Here is a 15,412-nt window from a genome sequence, read left to right as displayed (position 1 = left end):
AGCAGATAGGTTGGCTAATGAGGCTATTAAAAATAAGATATTGAAATGCCAATAAACTTACCTAAATCTGAAGGCAAAAGTATAGTTTGGAGAGAAAGCAAGAGAATATGGAAAATTAGATGGAATATTGAAATAACTGGAAGGCATTTATATAAGATACAAAATACAGTTGATGTAGTAAGGATTAGAGGAATAAACAGGAGGGAGGAGATAATGATGAATAGAATAAGAACCGGTCACAGTTTCTTAAATGGAACTCTTTTTAAGATGGGGAAACATCTTATTGGTTTATGTAGTTGGTGTGACACTGTAGAAACGATGAAACATGTTTTTATTAGTTGTAGAAAATATCTAAATCAAAGAAGATTATTAAAAACAGAATTAGGTTTTAATAGGGAATTGACATTTAAGAATGTTCCTGATCAGCTAAACAGTATTGAGAGGGGAAAAAGATTTTTTTTTTTTTTTTTTAATTCTGGGATCATTATGAGAATTTGAGGTAGAGATGTTAGGACCCGATAGATGGCAGTAGTGCAACAATAATGGATGCAAGCTGCCGTTAGAATCTAAAGAAGAAGAAGGAGAAGAAAGAAGAGAAGAAGAAGGATAAGGAGGAAGAAGAAGACGGCACGTGGTCTGTTTTGTTGAGTGTTTCTCTAAAAATAATAAATAAAAATCATACAACCCCGAAGAAGAGAAAGACGAAGTAGATAAAGAGTACGGCATGTGGTCTGTTGTGTTGAATGTCTGAGTATTTCTCTAAAAAAATTCTCCAGTCCAGCTTAAACGAGTTTATCAACGAGCGGTTAACTGCTGCTGAAGAAACTTTCACAGAGTTTAAAGGAATCATCGTCAAGTCGGAGGAAGAGATGGATGATCAGCGCAGACTGCTGGATTTCTCCCGGACTCCCCAGATAATCTTACACCGAATAGGTAGGAAACACCAGCGTTTGGATAAAGGTGAATATATGTATCTTTCTGTATGAGGATCATTTTAGTAAATGTTCTTTTCCTGTATAAATGTTTTCTTAACCCTCGCGTGTGTAACTTTGTGTAACTCGGCCTCCTGGCATGCTTTTATTCACGTGTGTGAGTATCGCCGTGAGTTATTGTGCGGCTCGTTTACCATTTCGTAAGGCACCTAGACTATGTGTGGGACTGTGCATAAAAACCACAATAAACCATCCTTTTGTCACACAGCTATAATGTAAATTACTTATAGTAAGCATAGTCAAGTCTGACACGTCTGCACCAAAGTAAACTTGTTTCTTTCCATTGCTACTGCTAATTAGTATTAGCAATAATGCTAAGTATGGCTAATGCTAAGTAGCAGTAGCTTTCTGTTTTGTCACGACGGTGTTGCGTCAATCCGTGTTTCCCCATCAGATACGGTTCCCCCTGCGTCTTCTTGATATTACAAAATAATATATTTAAAACATTATAACTGGTTGTGTGCTTCTGTTTTCCCCACTAAGAATAGTTAAATATGCTCAACCTTGTATCACTCATTCAAAATACTTTAAAAAAATAATTAACTTGTAAATGTAACTACGATGGCTGTATTAATAAGGTTAACAGCAAAAATTGTGAAAATGTGTTTTGTATTTAGCGAGTTATGATTGATAAATACGTCATTGAGCCTGTCAAACATGTAAGGCTGAGTGGAGTGGTCGACCTCTCCAAGATGGCCGCCCTAAATCTCGTCAGGGTCAATAGGCGAGAGCGGTCCATGAGGCGTCTGTTCTTTATATACGTCTACGGGGAAAAGGGGCATAGATGCATTCAGGGGCCCAGTACAGGTGGAAATTTAAAGCTACTTCATGGAAACACCGTTTTCAACTAATACACCCAGTTACATTGAGAAAATATGTTCAATGTCCAAAAAAACTTGAAAATTGCTGTTATAGTTTATTTTTTCCAGTTTGACAAGCAAATAACCAAGATCAAGAGTTTCATTAGTGATCCAGGAGGATTTTTATGAAGGACGTAAAACGGAGAACTCACCTGAAAATGAGCAGTTAAACTTTTTATTTTTTAGTAATAAATCGTTATCCATAGTGACATGGCGAGTAACAAGCCAATCACAACTCTCTCTCTCCTGTTTGTTTCCCGTTTTCTTTTTGATCCAGCCATTGTTTCATACAATCAGATTAATCAGAATTTATGTATCAGAATCACAAACATCTTTTACTTGTTTATTCATTGTAAGGCTTTGTGTTGTTTTCACGTTGCCTATTTTACATATATTGTCCCCTTGATGTCCCAGTAGAGCATATGAAGCACCGCTGTGCATCGGCTCAGGAGTCGAGTGATTGGATGGAGTTCCTCAGGGCTTCATGAAGCTTCATCTCACCATCACTGCTTTTCATTGTTTCCTCTCCTGCTCTGGTCAAAAAACACAGGCCCAACCCAGTGCATGCTGGTCCAATACCAGTACCAATATTTACAGATAATGGACCCACAGTTCTTCCTGTCTAACTTAGAATAGTAAATATCAAAGGAACAAAAACTAAACAACTATTAACCTACAAATAAACTAAATAAACCCCAAAGTTAAGTGGACTAAAATAAAATTGTAAAACAAATAAAAGTAATGGATATTAAGTAATATTTTGAAATAATAAAATTTATAACAATGGCGACTATAATAATTTCATAATAAATAAAAAATATATTTTTTAATATTCCTTTGAGAATTCTCCAATTATCAACTGGATTTGTTGACCGATCTCTCTCTTTTTATGTGTGGGTTTTTTTCTTTTTTCATTTCTGTCTTAAATTATGAAACATTTCTCCCATTTACTTTAAAAAAGTTAACAATTGCCTTTTTCCTATATTTTCTTGTCCAGATTCCCTGCAGTGCAACATTTATAAGGAGAGGAGATCCACTCTGGACCAGGAGGATTTAGAACCTCTGCAGGTAAAACAAGAACAGGAAGAACCAGAAGATCATCAGATAAAAGAAGAGCAGGAGGATCTAGAACATCAGCAGATAAAAGAAGAGCAGGAGGATCTAGAACATCAGCAAATGAAAGAAGAGCAGGAGGATCTAGAACATCAGATAAAAGTGGAAGAGAAAGAAGTTTACTGCAGTCAAGATGAAGAACAGGTTATGGTAAAACAGGAGACTGATACCTGCATGGTGGTTCCTGTTTATGAACAAACATCTCACACTGAATCGGAACCAAACAGGAACCAAGTCATCTTCCAGGAAGCTGCTGAAGCTGAGAACCACAATCGGAAAAGAAAACCTTTCTCATGTGTGACCTGTGGAAAAAGTTTTAGTCGAAAACGGCATTTAATTGATCACATGATGATCCACACAGATGAAAAGCCATTTTCATGTGTGACTTGCGGGAAAAGTTTTTGTCAAAAACAAAATTTAACTCGGCACATGATGATTCACACTCGTGAAAAGCAGTTTTTATGTGTGACCTGTGGAAAACGTTTTATTCGAAAGCAAGATTTAACTAAGCACATGATGATTCACACTGGTGAAAATCCGTTTTCATGTGTGACCTGTGGGAAAAGTTTTAGTCAAAAACCGAATTTAACTCGGCACATGAAGATTCACACTGGTGAAAAGCCGTTTTTATGTGTGACCTGTGGAAAAAGTTTCAATCTAAAACAGCTTTTAACTAAGCACATGATTATTCACACTGGGGAAAAGCTGTTTGAATGTGTGACCTGTGGAAAAAGTTTTTCTGAAAAACATACTTTAACTCGGCATATGATGACTCATACTGGTGAAAAACCATGTTCTTGTGTGACCTGTGGGAAAAGTTTTAGTCTAAAACCGAACTTAACTCGGCACATGAGGATTCACACTGGTGAAAAGCCGTGTTCATGTGTGAACTGTGGAAAAAGTTTTGGTCTAAAACGGACTTTATCTGATCACATGGTGATTCACATTGGTGAAAAACCGTTTTCATGTGTGAACTGTGGAAAAAGTTTTCATCGCAAAGTTGGTTTACGTCAGCACATGAGGATTCACACTGGTGAAAAGCCGTTTTCATGTGTGACGTGTGGGAAAAGTTTTAGTCTACAACAGACTTTAACTCGGCACTTGATTGTTCACACAGGTGAAACGCCGTTTTCATGTGTGAACTGTGGAAAAAGTTTTAGTGAAAAACAGAACTTAACTCGTCACATGAAGATTCACACTGGTGAAAAGCCGTTTTCATGTGTGAACTGTGGAAAAAGTTTTCGTCTAAAACACCATTTAACTGAACACATGATGATTCACACTGGTGAAAAGCCGTTTTCATGTATGACCTGTGGAAAAAGTTTCCATCGAATAGTTCGTTTAACTCGGCACATGATAATTCACACTGTTGTAAATCTGTAGAAGTATTTTCCACGTGTGTTCTATGTTTAGTTTCATAATAAAATTTTTTTGGTTAAAAACTAGAATATGGCTGAAATGATTCCCTAAGTCATTCAAGTACCCTGATTATTTAAATTTCTTCCTCGAAGCTTCACTAAGTTCTATTTTATTATTTAATGCTCCGTGTTCCAGCTGGGTTTTTACTTGCTTTGCACAGAGCTCTCACTTCCACCTGAGTTGTTGACAAAAGCTAAGTGTTAGCAGCATAATGTCCAGTTTTCAAGTTCGACGTGGGAGGATTTTATTGATTGATGATGGTGTTTGGGTCTTTGTCGTTTATCGGGGGACCAATAAACATCTTATAAATGACTGGCCGATGCCTGTAGTACGGTAGTCTTTTCTCCTCTCTGAGCTGCTGCCTGGTGGTGGTTCAGAGCGAAAGACGAGGAAGAGTAAGCGCTGCAGGAGTATTTATACAGGTGAGAGAATAGACTGAACACTGCGGGCGGCTGCACATTAGATAACATAAGTGTAGCTTTATGGACGAACCGGAATATTGATTTCATATCATCCCAGTTTAAACAAATGGTGGCGGAGCTGGTAGACGAGTTTCTGTTTGTGATGAATGAAGGTGTTAAATCCTTCGATTTTTTTATTTTTCAGGTTAACTTGTGAGCTATTATTGTTACGAGTTAATTTTCTAAACTACAGAAAAGTTGTTGGGGAAGCTCAACTGTAAAAATCGAACTGATTTTGACATGTGATAGTAATACTGCTGTTAGATTTACCAATGTTTTACTTTATCCTTTTTGTATCCGATTACTTGATTAATCATAATATCGATAGTTTGCTCGATTACTAAAATATTTGTTTACAACAACCCTAAACTAGAATTAAAGACTGGAGGGATTTCATGTCTATAAAGCTGAGAAATTGTATTTGTTAAATGTGATCATTTAGTTCTTGACATGTGGATACTTAGAGATGTGAAACATTTTTATTGATGCTTTGCTTTTTTTCTGACATATTCTGTAGCAAAAATAATGACAAACTGTATTGTTATATAAACATTCAATAAAATGACAGATTATAACAACTGGGTGATAAATTGTTCTAGGTGCATTTAATGCCCTTATGGCTACTGGGTATAAACTGGTCTGCAGTCTGTTCGTCCTTGTTTTAACGCTCCTCTATCTGCAGCCAGTTGGAGCAAATTGTGACCTGGTGTGAAGAGTCTTTTAAAATGTTCTTCGTTTTCCTGAAGCAGTCGACCTGTGGAGTTCATGGAGAGAAGGCAGAGAGCAGCCGATGGTCTTCTGAGCAGATTTTATGATTCTCTGGAGAGTCTTCCTCTGTGCTACTGTACAGCTGGAGAACCACACACAGACAATAGCAAAAAAAGTCTCTTAGAGGTTTCCCCTAAAATGCACTGGAGGTGGCCATTTTGTGTCAAAGGGCAAATTTTGGCCATTTTTCACTTTTACTCACATTTAACTTTAACAAACACCTCCTATGAATTTTGACCTATTGGCTTCATTCTTGGCCAGGATGCAGTTAAGGGGTGGGGCTTTAAAAGTTATCAAAAAATTTGGTTTCATAAATGTGGTGTGGCAGAGCAGAGAATTTGGCATTGTGGCTAACGCAGACAAAACATTATGACTTTCATTTAAAAAGGCCAATTGGCACCAAACTTGGCATGAGTGATCCTAGTTGGATCCCTGATGATCCCATGTCATCATAGATTGATGTAATCTAAGCCCCTCCCCCTCTGAACAGGAAGTGACGTTTTTCTCTTGGAAAGCTTCGTCTCTGACCCGCTTGGCCTAATCAGGGTGGTCGTCTGTCAGATGACGGATAAGTTGGTCTCACATGCCTTAAAGCACCAAGAGTTTTCAGTAGAGGGCGTGGCAATGGCGATGCGGCGCAGTGACGGGTCACGCCGTTGCCATATGTTTGGCTATAAATTCCACATGTTTCGACCGAGCTGGACCAAACTCACTGTGATCGATCCTTGTCCACCACCTGACAGGAATGTAGTCCAATATTTGGTGGGTGTGGCCTAATTCCTGCACAGCGCTCCAAAGCTTTATGAAGAAATTTAAAAAAGTTTTACTCTATAGAAAATGTAATATTCACTATAAACTAATTTTTTTCATGCATTGATTTTTCCTGAAACTATGGTTGATTGTCTTCAAAAAAATGTTGTGTTTTGTCTTGGTTATATTTTTCTCTTTTCTGCTGCTGCTGTCTTCTATTATAGATGGTCTATTATAGACCATGTTCATAATGTTGGAACTAATTTAACCTCCACACACACACACACACACACACACACACTATATATATATATATATATATATATATATATATATATATATATATATATATATATATATATATATATATATATATACTGTCTTAGAAAGTAAGTAGAACATTTGCCTTTTCTGTGAAAATGTAGTGTTAGTGCTGAATGTTACTGCTGAAAATTGTAGAGACATTTAAATTCAGCTCCAGAACACTTGCTGAAATGAAATGAGAAGAAGCAGCAGAAAAAAGTTCATCTTCAAATCTGGTTACACTGCAAAAACTCTCAGCTAAACTGAATAATTTAAAATCAGTACTAACATCCCGGCTGAAAATTTTAAATATTGCTAAGTAATGCCTGCAAAGGTAAAGTATGAGGTCATATTTTGAATAATTTCAGTATTAAAGAGAGTAATGGCATTTAACCCATCTAGTCCAAGAGTGTATAAGTTAACATTAGCTAAATAAATGTTAGTGAGGCAATCGATGGTAAAAAAAAATACACAATTATTTTGTCACCTGGGACTTCCACCCAGGAATTGATTCAGGACACAGGTAGATTTTTGTAATAGACACAGTTTCAAAGTTAAAATAATGTATTAAAATAAAAACAGTCAAATTAAATAATACCTCTATGTGGATAAGGAGTTAGAAAAACTACTCTCAGTTTCCAAGGCTTGGCGGAAGGTGCTGACAAGTCCTGGATCTGAGGATCCCGAGCAAAGTAATTGCCACACACTCGTTGGATTTCCCTCCATCGATTTATCGATGGAAGGAAATTTATCAGCAGCAAGGCATTTGAAAGTGCTTTACATGATTAAAATAAAAACAGCAAGTGACATTGAGAAATAAAAATAAATTAGAAAGTAAAGATAAAAATATTAGAGATTTAAAAAAATAAAAGATAAAAACTTGCCCTTATGGGGTCTCCTCAAAAATAAGGCTCTACAAGCCTTTTCTTCTGTAGGACTTTAGTCAAACCACCATTTGACAAGGACTCAAACCTTTATAACTTCTGTAGGACTTTAACAGGGGTGAAAGTAAGGGGGTACGGTCGGGTACTGCGTACCCCTAAAAGATTTAGCGGGGGTACGCAGTACCTGCAAGAGAGAGGAGCGACTGTCTGCTGTAAAACATGAATGGGTTCACTGTGCAGCCGTGAGTTCACCCACTAATCAGCCGTGACTGATTAGATTTTCAAGAACAATCTAAAACACGACTTAATCAGTTAATAACTTTTTTCCCATTTCATATTGTTTCTGAACTGTTCGTGCTTTGCTAGAGCAATATGTCAATCACGGAAGGTTTTGAGTTGACCTCGGCATTAGGTGACAAACTGAACGCTGCCAGGACGCTGAGACCAGTACGTCCTCTTCTGATTGGTTTATCAAACCATTCATAACTTTAGAACAACAACAAAAACAGAGCTGGAGCTGCTGTTCCTCAGTCTCTGTTTCCAGCTCAGTTTCCCCATGTCGGTATTTAGCTATAAAGATGCTACGAGTCACAGCCCAACATGCTGAAAAATGTCTTTTTATGAATGTGAAGGAAACATTTATGTATTTTCTATTACCTTTTGGATAATTTCTCTTTTATCCTTGGTTTTAGCCTGTGAACCAGGATGTCTTATAAGTCATTGGAGTTCTCCCAGTGTGACCAGCAGACTGAAGCCTGTGAACAGTGTTACCAGTATAATAAAGAAATATTTTATATTTTCACTTTTTGTATATTTTTAAATATCAAAATCTGAAGTATTACTGTATTAATGCATCTTATGTAATGAAATAAAAAATATTTTATTCTGTTGGAATTATTTTAACTCTTTGCTGTCAATAGCAGAGTTGATGTATACTGTAATAAATATTTATTCTCTGGAAAAAAGTAAGAAAAATATGTAGTTTAATGTTTGACAATGACTGATTTATAAATCAAGTCATTCCTCAATAATGTATGTTACGGCCCAAGGCCTTGTCCTCTGGGTCTCTAACATCCATGTCTTTAATTGGTGTTGATTGGAAGTGGAGGCAGCTGGCCAGTGTCTCCAGATCCACCTTAAGACTCACCACTTCCTCTGACTGATCAGCCTTTTTTCTTTCTGTCTCCCTGTCACTCTCTCCCTTTGTCCCTTTCTTTCCCAACCAGTTATGACTTTTGTTAAATAAATTCCTTTTTAAGTTATTCCATGCATTGCTTCCCTTTCATTTGTTATGGTTTAAGAGCCAGACCATAACATGTATAAAAAAATAAATACAATAATTAAAATACAATAATTTGTTTCTTGTCTTGAAACGTTAAATGTGCATTGAATTTGATGATTCTCAAACGGAGTAGAAAAGACATGCCGAGGATAAACTTGGCTTTGGACGAACGGATTATATTTCATGGATAAGTAAAGGTAAGACAGCAATAAGATGTTTTTGTTTAGTTTTTTAATTAAATGTGCGTTTTGTGGGTTACAGTTAATGTTTAAATAATTCAGTAAAGTAGAAGCGGTAGCTAATCTACCACAGCAATTATTTATTAATAAAACATTAAGCCTAAAACGTACTACAACAAACTAAATGTTCTGTTCTGTGTGCAAAATTCTTCAATGTTTTGAAGACTATTATTTATGTGTAATTCTTTCACTCTGTCAAAAGTAAGATGCCTCCCAAATCTTCTGCTTTTGTTTTGAAGGTTTCCTAAAGACACGATGTGAGGAAGAAGAGGGAAATATCTTTAAAGAGAGACGGATTCACTGCAGCACGGAGGAATCTCACATCGGATTTTGGACTCAATCTCAGCTCCTGAATCTCTCTGAAGCTAGAACTCGTCGGCTGGAGAACAGCCAAATCAGAAGACAATATTAACTTTGGATTTGTGAAAACTGGAATGCTAATATTGTATTTGTTTTATTTAGATAAAGTGGAAGGAAATATTTTACGTTTTTCAAAGAGAAGCGGTATTGTAGTATGAGAAATCTTTAGATGTCATGATCGTATGATCCACAAGGTGGCGGTAATGCAATTACATGAATGCCGACAGTCATAAAATCCCAAAGAAGAAGAGGAAGAGGAGGAAAAAGAAAAAGACAAAGAAGACGGCACGTGGTCTGTTGTGTTGAATGTTCGAGTTTCTCTAAAAATATCTTCAGTCCAGCTTGAACCAGTTTATGAACAAGTGGTTAACTGCTGCTGAAGAAACTTTCACAGAGTTTAAAGGAATCATCGTCAAGTCGGAGGAAGAGATGAATGATCAGCGCAGACTGCTGGATTTCTCCCGGACTCCCCGGATAATCTCACATCGAATAGGTAGGAAACACCAGCGACTGGATGAAGGTTAAGGTCTAAATGTATGAAGCTTTCTGTATGAGGGATCGTATCTGATGGGAAAACGCGGATCGTTTCCCCATCAGGTAAACGAAACATTAGATTCCTGTGTTTTTGGAAATGTAAAATCTTCAATAAATAACGATGGGCTGTATTTTGTTGCTGAGAAACGAAGTAAAGTTGCGGAAAGAAGTAGCGATGCGAACGGAGCAGCTGCAAAAGCAGTGAGATCGCGAAAGTAATGCAAATTTCGACTGGTAGCATTCACTTCGTAATTAGTTTTTAGCTTGGCGGTTTTTGTTCTGTATATAAAGGATTACCTGAAGAATGAACATGGGTTGATCCGAAGCGGGCACGCAGCGGCACCATGTTTTGAGCAGGAAGTCGAAGAGGGAAAAACCCTCAGCCGGAATCCGCGGCGCAGTGAGGATGTCCATGATAACAATGGCTGATCGATCATTCTTATTAGCAACAGACAGAGTATCAGAGACTTAGAGAACGATGAGATCCTGGCAGTCTGAGAGGCAGCTACTCAGAGATCCACGCAGGGGAATAGCTGCGCTGCGTAGCTGCAGGGAGTCGATCACTACGGGGTGAGGTGGAGCCACGACTTTAGCAGTTAGAAGAAAGCAGCTTACAGCCACGGCTAACTCCGGGAGCCAAGGTAGAAAAGCCTTTTTCACCATAGTCCAAAAGACTGCATTTGTGGCTGCATTTTTACTCCAAAATGCAGCCACAGTGTCCAAAAGAAAAAACATAAGTGCAATCATTTGCATATTGAGAGTCTACAGAGGCTGATAATCTCCCCACTCTGCTCCTGGATTACCGTTTAAACTTTTGAGTTTTATGTCAAATCCACATGAATTAAATGACAGAAACGAATTCTCTCACTGCATCTTTGATTCATTTTGTCCAGCTGCAGACTGTTGGACTGTCCAATCAGTCAGGTATTGGACAGCTTTTAATCAGTTTTCAGTTAAGTAAATTCAAGTCTAGGGAACACAAAATGTCACTAAAATCACTGTCCTTCTAAAATCTTTCAGAAAATCGTAAAAATGCACTTAATCGTATCGAATTGTATCACTCAAATATTGTGATGCATATCGTATCGTGACCAGAATATCGTATCGTATTGTGAAATTATTGTATCACTACACCCCTACGATGGATTTAGAAAGAAGTGACTGGAATAGTGTTGATTGTAACGGTGAGGAAGGGAGGGATGGTCAAAATGAAGAAAGTGGGAAAAGTTGGGGAAGGGTGGCAAGAAGCAGCGAACCGCTGAAAGAAGAAAAAGGAAAATGAGGAAAGCACAGAAGACACTGAAGGCATTGAGGAAAGAGCAGAAGAAATAAAAAATCCAACTTTGAATATTATAGTAAGATTTGATGGAGGAGTTAAGGAGATTGAACCACTTAAGTGCATGTTGGAGAAATTAAACATGCTAAAATACTGAGAGACTGAAATCTTCTGATTGGATGTAATTCGGAAGTTCAGGTGGAAAAGGCGAAGAAACTTGAGTGGGTGTGTAAAGTCAAAGTGAGGACAGTTGTTAAAGTGGGTGAAAAAAGAAATAATGAAAGTAAAGGAATTGTTACAGGAGTGCCTTTAAGTGTAAGCATGAAAGATTTAGTTGGGGATTTAAAGACAATCATAGGGATGTAAAAGGAGCACGAAGACTGACAAGGAGTCCAGAGAAAGCTGAAACAGAAACTGTGTTGGTGGAGTTTGAAACAAAAGAAATGCCAAAGCAGGTTTTCTTTGGTTTGATAAGATTTAGTGTCGGGGAATTTGTGGCCAAACCAGTGAGATGTTTCAGCTGTCAGGAATTTGGCCATGTTGCTAAAATGTGTAAAGGATAAAGGAGATGTGCCCGATGTTCTGGAGACCATGAATATGGAAAATGTGGAGTTGGAGTTAAACCAAAGTGCTGTAGTTGTGGAGGAGAGCATAGTGTCGCCTTTTGGGGATGTGAAGGGATGAAACGGCAAACAATTATACAGAAAACAAACGTTATGCAGAAAGTAACATATGCAGAAGCATGTAAAGTGGTTGAAAATGAGAAACAGAATGCAAAATCTTTGACAGTAGAAAAACAAGTAATCCCAAAGGTTATGGGAATGGTTGAAAAGAAAATGGAAGAGGAAAAAAGAAAATGGTGACTTTTATTCGTACCAAACAGTTGGTGGGGAGGTAAAAAAGAAATCTTTTTTCGTACGTAAGGAAGAATACACACACATATACATATGTATATGTAGGTAGATAGTTGCAATTGTAATTCATGCTCGGTGGACTAGTAGCCTCTGGTGGATTATTGGTGGGTTTTTTCTTTTTTTCATTTGTTTCTTTTTTTTCCATTTCTGTCGTAAATGAACAATTTCTCCCATTTACTTCAGTAAAGTTGACAATTGCTCTTTTCCTGTTTTCATCTCCAGATTCTCTCCAGTGTAACATTTATAAGCAGGAGAGGAGATCAACTCTGGACCAGGAGGAGTTAGAACCTCTGCAGGTGAAACAAGAACGGGGAGAACCAGAAGATCAGCAGATAAAAGAAGAGCAAGAGGATCTAGAACATCAGCAGATAAAAGAAGAACAGGAGGATCTAGAACATCAGCAGATAAAAGAAGAGCAGGAGGATCTAGAACACCGTCAGATAAAATTGGAAGAGAAGGAAATTTACTGCAGTCAGGATGATAAACAGATCGAATTAAAACAGGAGACTGATGCGTACATGGTGGCTCAAGTTGATGAGCAAACAAACCAAACTGAATCAGAACCAAACAGGAACCAGGTCATCTTCCAGGAAGCTGCTGAAGCTGAGAACCAAAATCAGAAAAGAAGAAAACCTTTCTCATGTGTGACCTGTGGAAAAAGTTTTAGTCGAAAACAGCATTTAACTGATCACATGATGATACACAGAGATGAAAAGCCATTTTCATGTGTGACTTGTAGGAAAGGTTTTTGTCAAAAACAAAGTTTAACTCAGCACATGATGATTCACACTGGTGAAAAGCCGTTTTCATGTGTGACCTGTGGAAAAGGTTTTTGTCGCAAACTTAGTTTAACTCGGCACACAAGGATTCACACCGGTGAAGAGTTTGCATGTGTGACTTGTGAAAAAAGTTTTTATGTAAAACAGAGTTTAACTCGGCACATGATGATTCACACTGGTGAAAAGCCGTTTTCATGTGTGACTTGTGGGAGAAGTTTTTGTCAAAAACAAGGTTTAACTCAGCACATGATGATTCACACTGGTGAAAAGCCGTTTTCATGTGCTACCTGTGGAAAAGTTTTTCGTCACAAAGTTAGTTTAACTCTGCACACAAGGATGCACACCGGTGAAGAGCCGTTTTCATGTGTGAACTGTGGAAAACGTTATAATTTAAAATCAAAGTTAACTCATCACATGATGATTCACACTGGTGAAAAGCCGTTTTCATGTGTGACCTGTGGAAAAAGTTTTGGTCGAAAACAGCATTTAACTGATCACATGATGATCCACACAGATGAAAAGCCATTTTCATGTGTGACTTGTAGGAAACGTTTCTGTCAAAAACGAAGTTTAACTCAGCACATGGTGCTTCACACTGGTGTAAAGCCGTTTTCATGTGTGAACTGTGGAAAAAGTTTTCATCGCAAATTTAGGTTAAGTCAGCACATGAGGAATCACACAGATGAAAAGCCATTTTCATGTGTGACCTGTGGAAAAAGTTTTAGTTTAAAACAAACTTTAACTCGACACATCTGGATTCACACAGATGAAAAGCTGTTTTCATGTGTGACCTGTGGGAAAAGTTTTGGTCTCAAAGAACATTTAACTCAACACATGATGATTCACACAGGTGAAAAGCCGTAGAAGTGTTCACCAGGTGTGTCCCATGTTGACTACTGTTTGCCTCCATAGCATTTAATGAATTAAGGAAAAGAAATACCAAGATATTCATATATTTAACTTGTCCCTGTACCTCTTACCACCACAACAGGTGAGTCAGTCAGCAGCCTCTCTAACCACCATACCAGTATAAACCCTGTTCCTCCCTCTGTCCCAGTCAAAAGGGTGAGCAACACTGTGTTCAATGACAAGCTAGTTGGCATCATTCCAGGGAATCCATGGGGATTTCTCTCTTTGCCCTTTACAATTGCACAACAAAAACAATATATTTGTTGCTGACAGAAATTCAAACAATCTTCATAAAATGATAAAAAAACAGCCTCCTGTCTGGACTGCAGCCAGTCCACACAATTTTACTTTAGCTTGCATTTAAATTAGATATATGATCCCATGTCCCTCCAGACCCGTCCTGTCCTAAGAGAAATTGAAGCTGCAGTATGTCACTTTTATGAATTTTTATTTTTTTTTTTACATATTTGTTGAAACTGTCATTATGTTGTAGCTTGAATAATAAAAAAACTACATGGCATTTTTTGAGAAGTCTGGATTGCTTTATGTGTATTTTGCATGTTGCCTATGAATTGCTCGTGGGGAGAGACATTTCAAACTTATAGAAAAAGTTTAAGCAACCTACTTGCATATTGGATGTGGACTAAATTTTACTTTTGCATATAAAATTCATGAGCAGTAAATATTGTACTTGTTAACAATATTGGAGCAAAGAAAGCAAGGCAGTTGCAAGCCTTTGAAATTGACGCTTTTATGGGTCAGATAGACTGAAGAAATTGTAACAGCAGCTGTGGGGGGGGGCAATTTAATTTTTTTTCAGGGGGCCCATGATTCCTGGCAGCGCCCCTGCATTTCTGTCGGCTAATGTGCGGAGTCTCAAGTTTTGAAAATTGGCCAACAATCAGCCGACAAGATCGTGTTGGATTACACTGAGGAAGGGAGGGTGAGTGGAGAGCACCGGAGCTGAGCCTTTTTTCTTTCAGTGTCATCAACAGAAAGGGAAAAAGGCAGGAAGAGACGATTAAGCCGATAATCAAAATGAGGTCGATAGTTTTAATTTATTGTGTGGTTAATTGATTTATTGATTATCGCGACAGGCCTACTGACTATTTCATGTATGAACAAAGTCTGACAGGACATGGACTCCCTTCCAGAACTTTGTAACAAGATTGGACTTGAGGAATTGATTTGTATTATTCTGTACAGTAGAGTGGGTGGGGTGGATGTTTAATACATTTATAATCAAAAATTCAAGTGAATTTAATGTTGGAACTATTTTAATTAAATTAAACTCAACACAATCGATGGTAAAAATACACAATTTTCTTTGTTGCAACAACGCCACCTGGGACTTACTCCCAGCCCCAGGGAAATAAAAAAGGACACAGGTAAGTTTTTGCAATAGACACTGTTTCAGCGTTATAATTTATTAAAATAAAAACAGTAAAATAATTAAGTGTACAAACCGGTGCTGAGGGCTCTCAATAGGGATGGGCGGCAACCAGCGGTAACTGAACAAAGCAGCAGCGCTTATTGACATATGAATACTATAGGAAAGGTTCTTCTCTG

At 37.7% G+C, this 15,412-nt stretch overlaps 2 protein-coding genes across 5 annotated transcripts in view; both read left to right on the top strand.

Annotated features, from left to right (window-relative positions):
* Positions 1-15,412, top strand: part of LOC103460877 (uncharacterized) — a 106,415-nt gene that overhangs the window by 50,875 nt on the left and 40,128 nt on the right. The window lies entirely within an intron of this gene.
* On the top strand, positions 540-14,374 carry LOC145553669 (uncharacterized). 4 transcript variants are annotated; one of them, XM_081612500.1, is made up of 3 exons: positions 542-933; positions 2,850-4,286; positions 12,900-14,374. In XM_081612500.1, exons 1-3 carry the CDS (start codon positions 744-746, stop codon positions 13,796-13,798), a joined length of 2,526 nt encoding a protein of 841 aa, XP_081468626.1. In that variant the 5' UTR covers positions 542-743; the 3' UTR covers positions 13,799-14,374. The 4 variants fall into 4 exon arrangements, with proteins under 4 accessions (XP_081468623.1, XP_081468626.1, XP_081468624.1 ...); XM_081612497.1 differs by lacking the exon at positions 12,900-14,374 and having other exon boundaries at positions 540-960; positions 2,850-4,413; XM_081612498.1 differs by lacking the exon at positions 12,900-14,374 and having other exon boundaries at positions 545-933; positions 2,850-4,413.

Source organism: Poecilia reticulata, chromosome 11 (genome assembly GCF_904066995.2).
Source record: "Poecilia reticulata chromosome 11, P_reticulata-male-v2, whole genome shotgun sequence".
Taxonomy (NCBI): Eukaryota; Metazoa; Chordata; class Actinopteri; order Cyprinodontiformes; family Poeciliidae; genus Poecilia; species Poecilia reticulata.
Note: the sequence above shows the minus strand (reverse complement) of the source record. Positions and strands in the feature narration are given on the sequence as shown.

Excerpts from the sequence above, each read along its gene's own strand:
- LOC145553669 (XM_081612500.1), top strand. The coding sequence starts at position 744 with ATGTCTGAGTATTTCTCTAAAAAAATTCTCCAGTCCAGCTTAAACGAG. Across the intron at positions 934-2,849 it reads GATAATCTTACACCGAATAG|ATTCCCTGCAGTGCAACATT; the intron begins GTAGGAAACACC and ends TTTCTTGTCCAG. Across the intron at positions 4,287-12,899 it reads ATGTATGACCTGTGGAAAAA|GTTTTTGTCAAAAACAAAGT; the intron begins GTTTCCATCGAA and ends CTTGTAGGAAAG.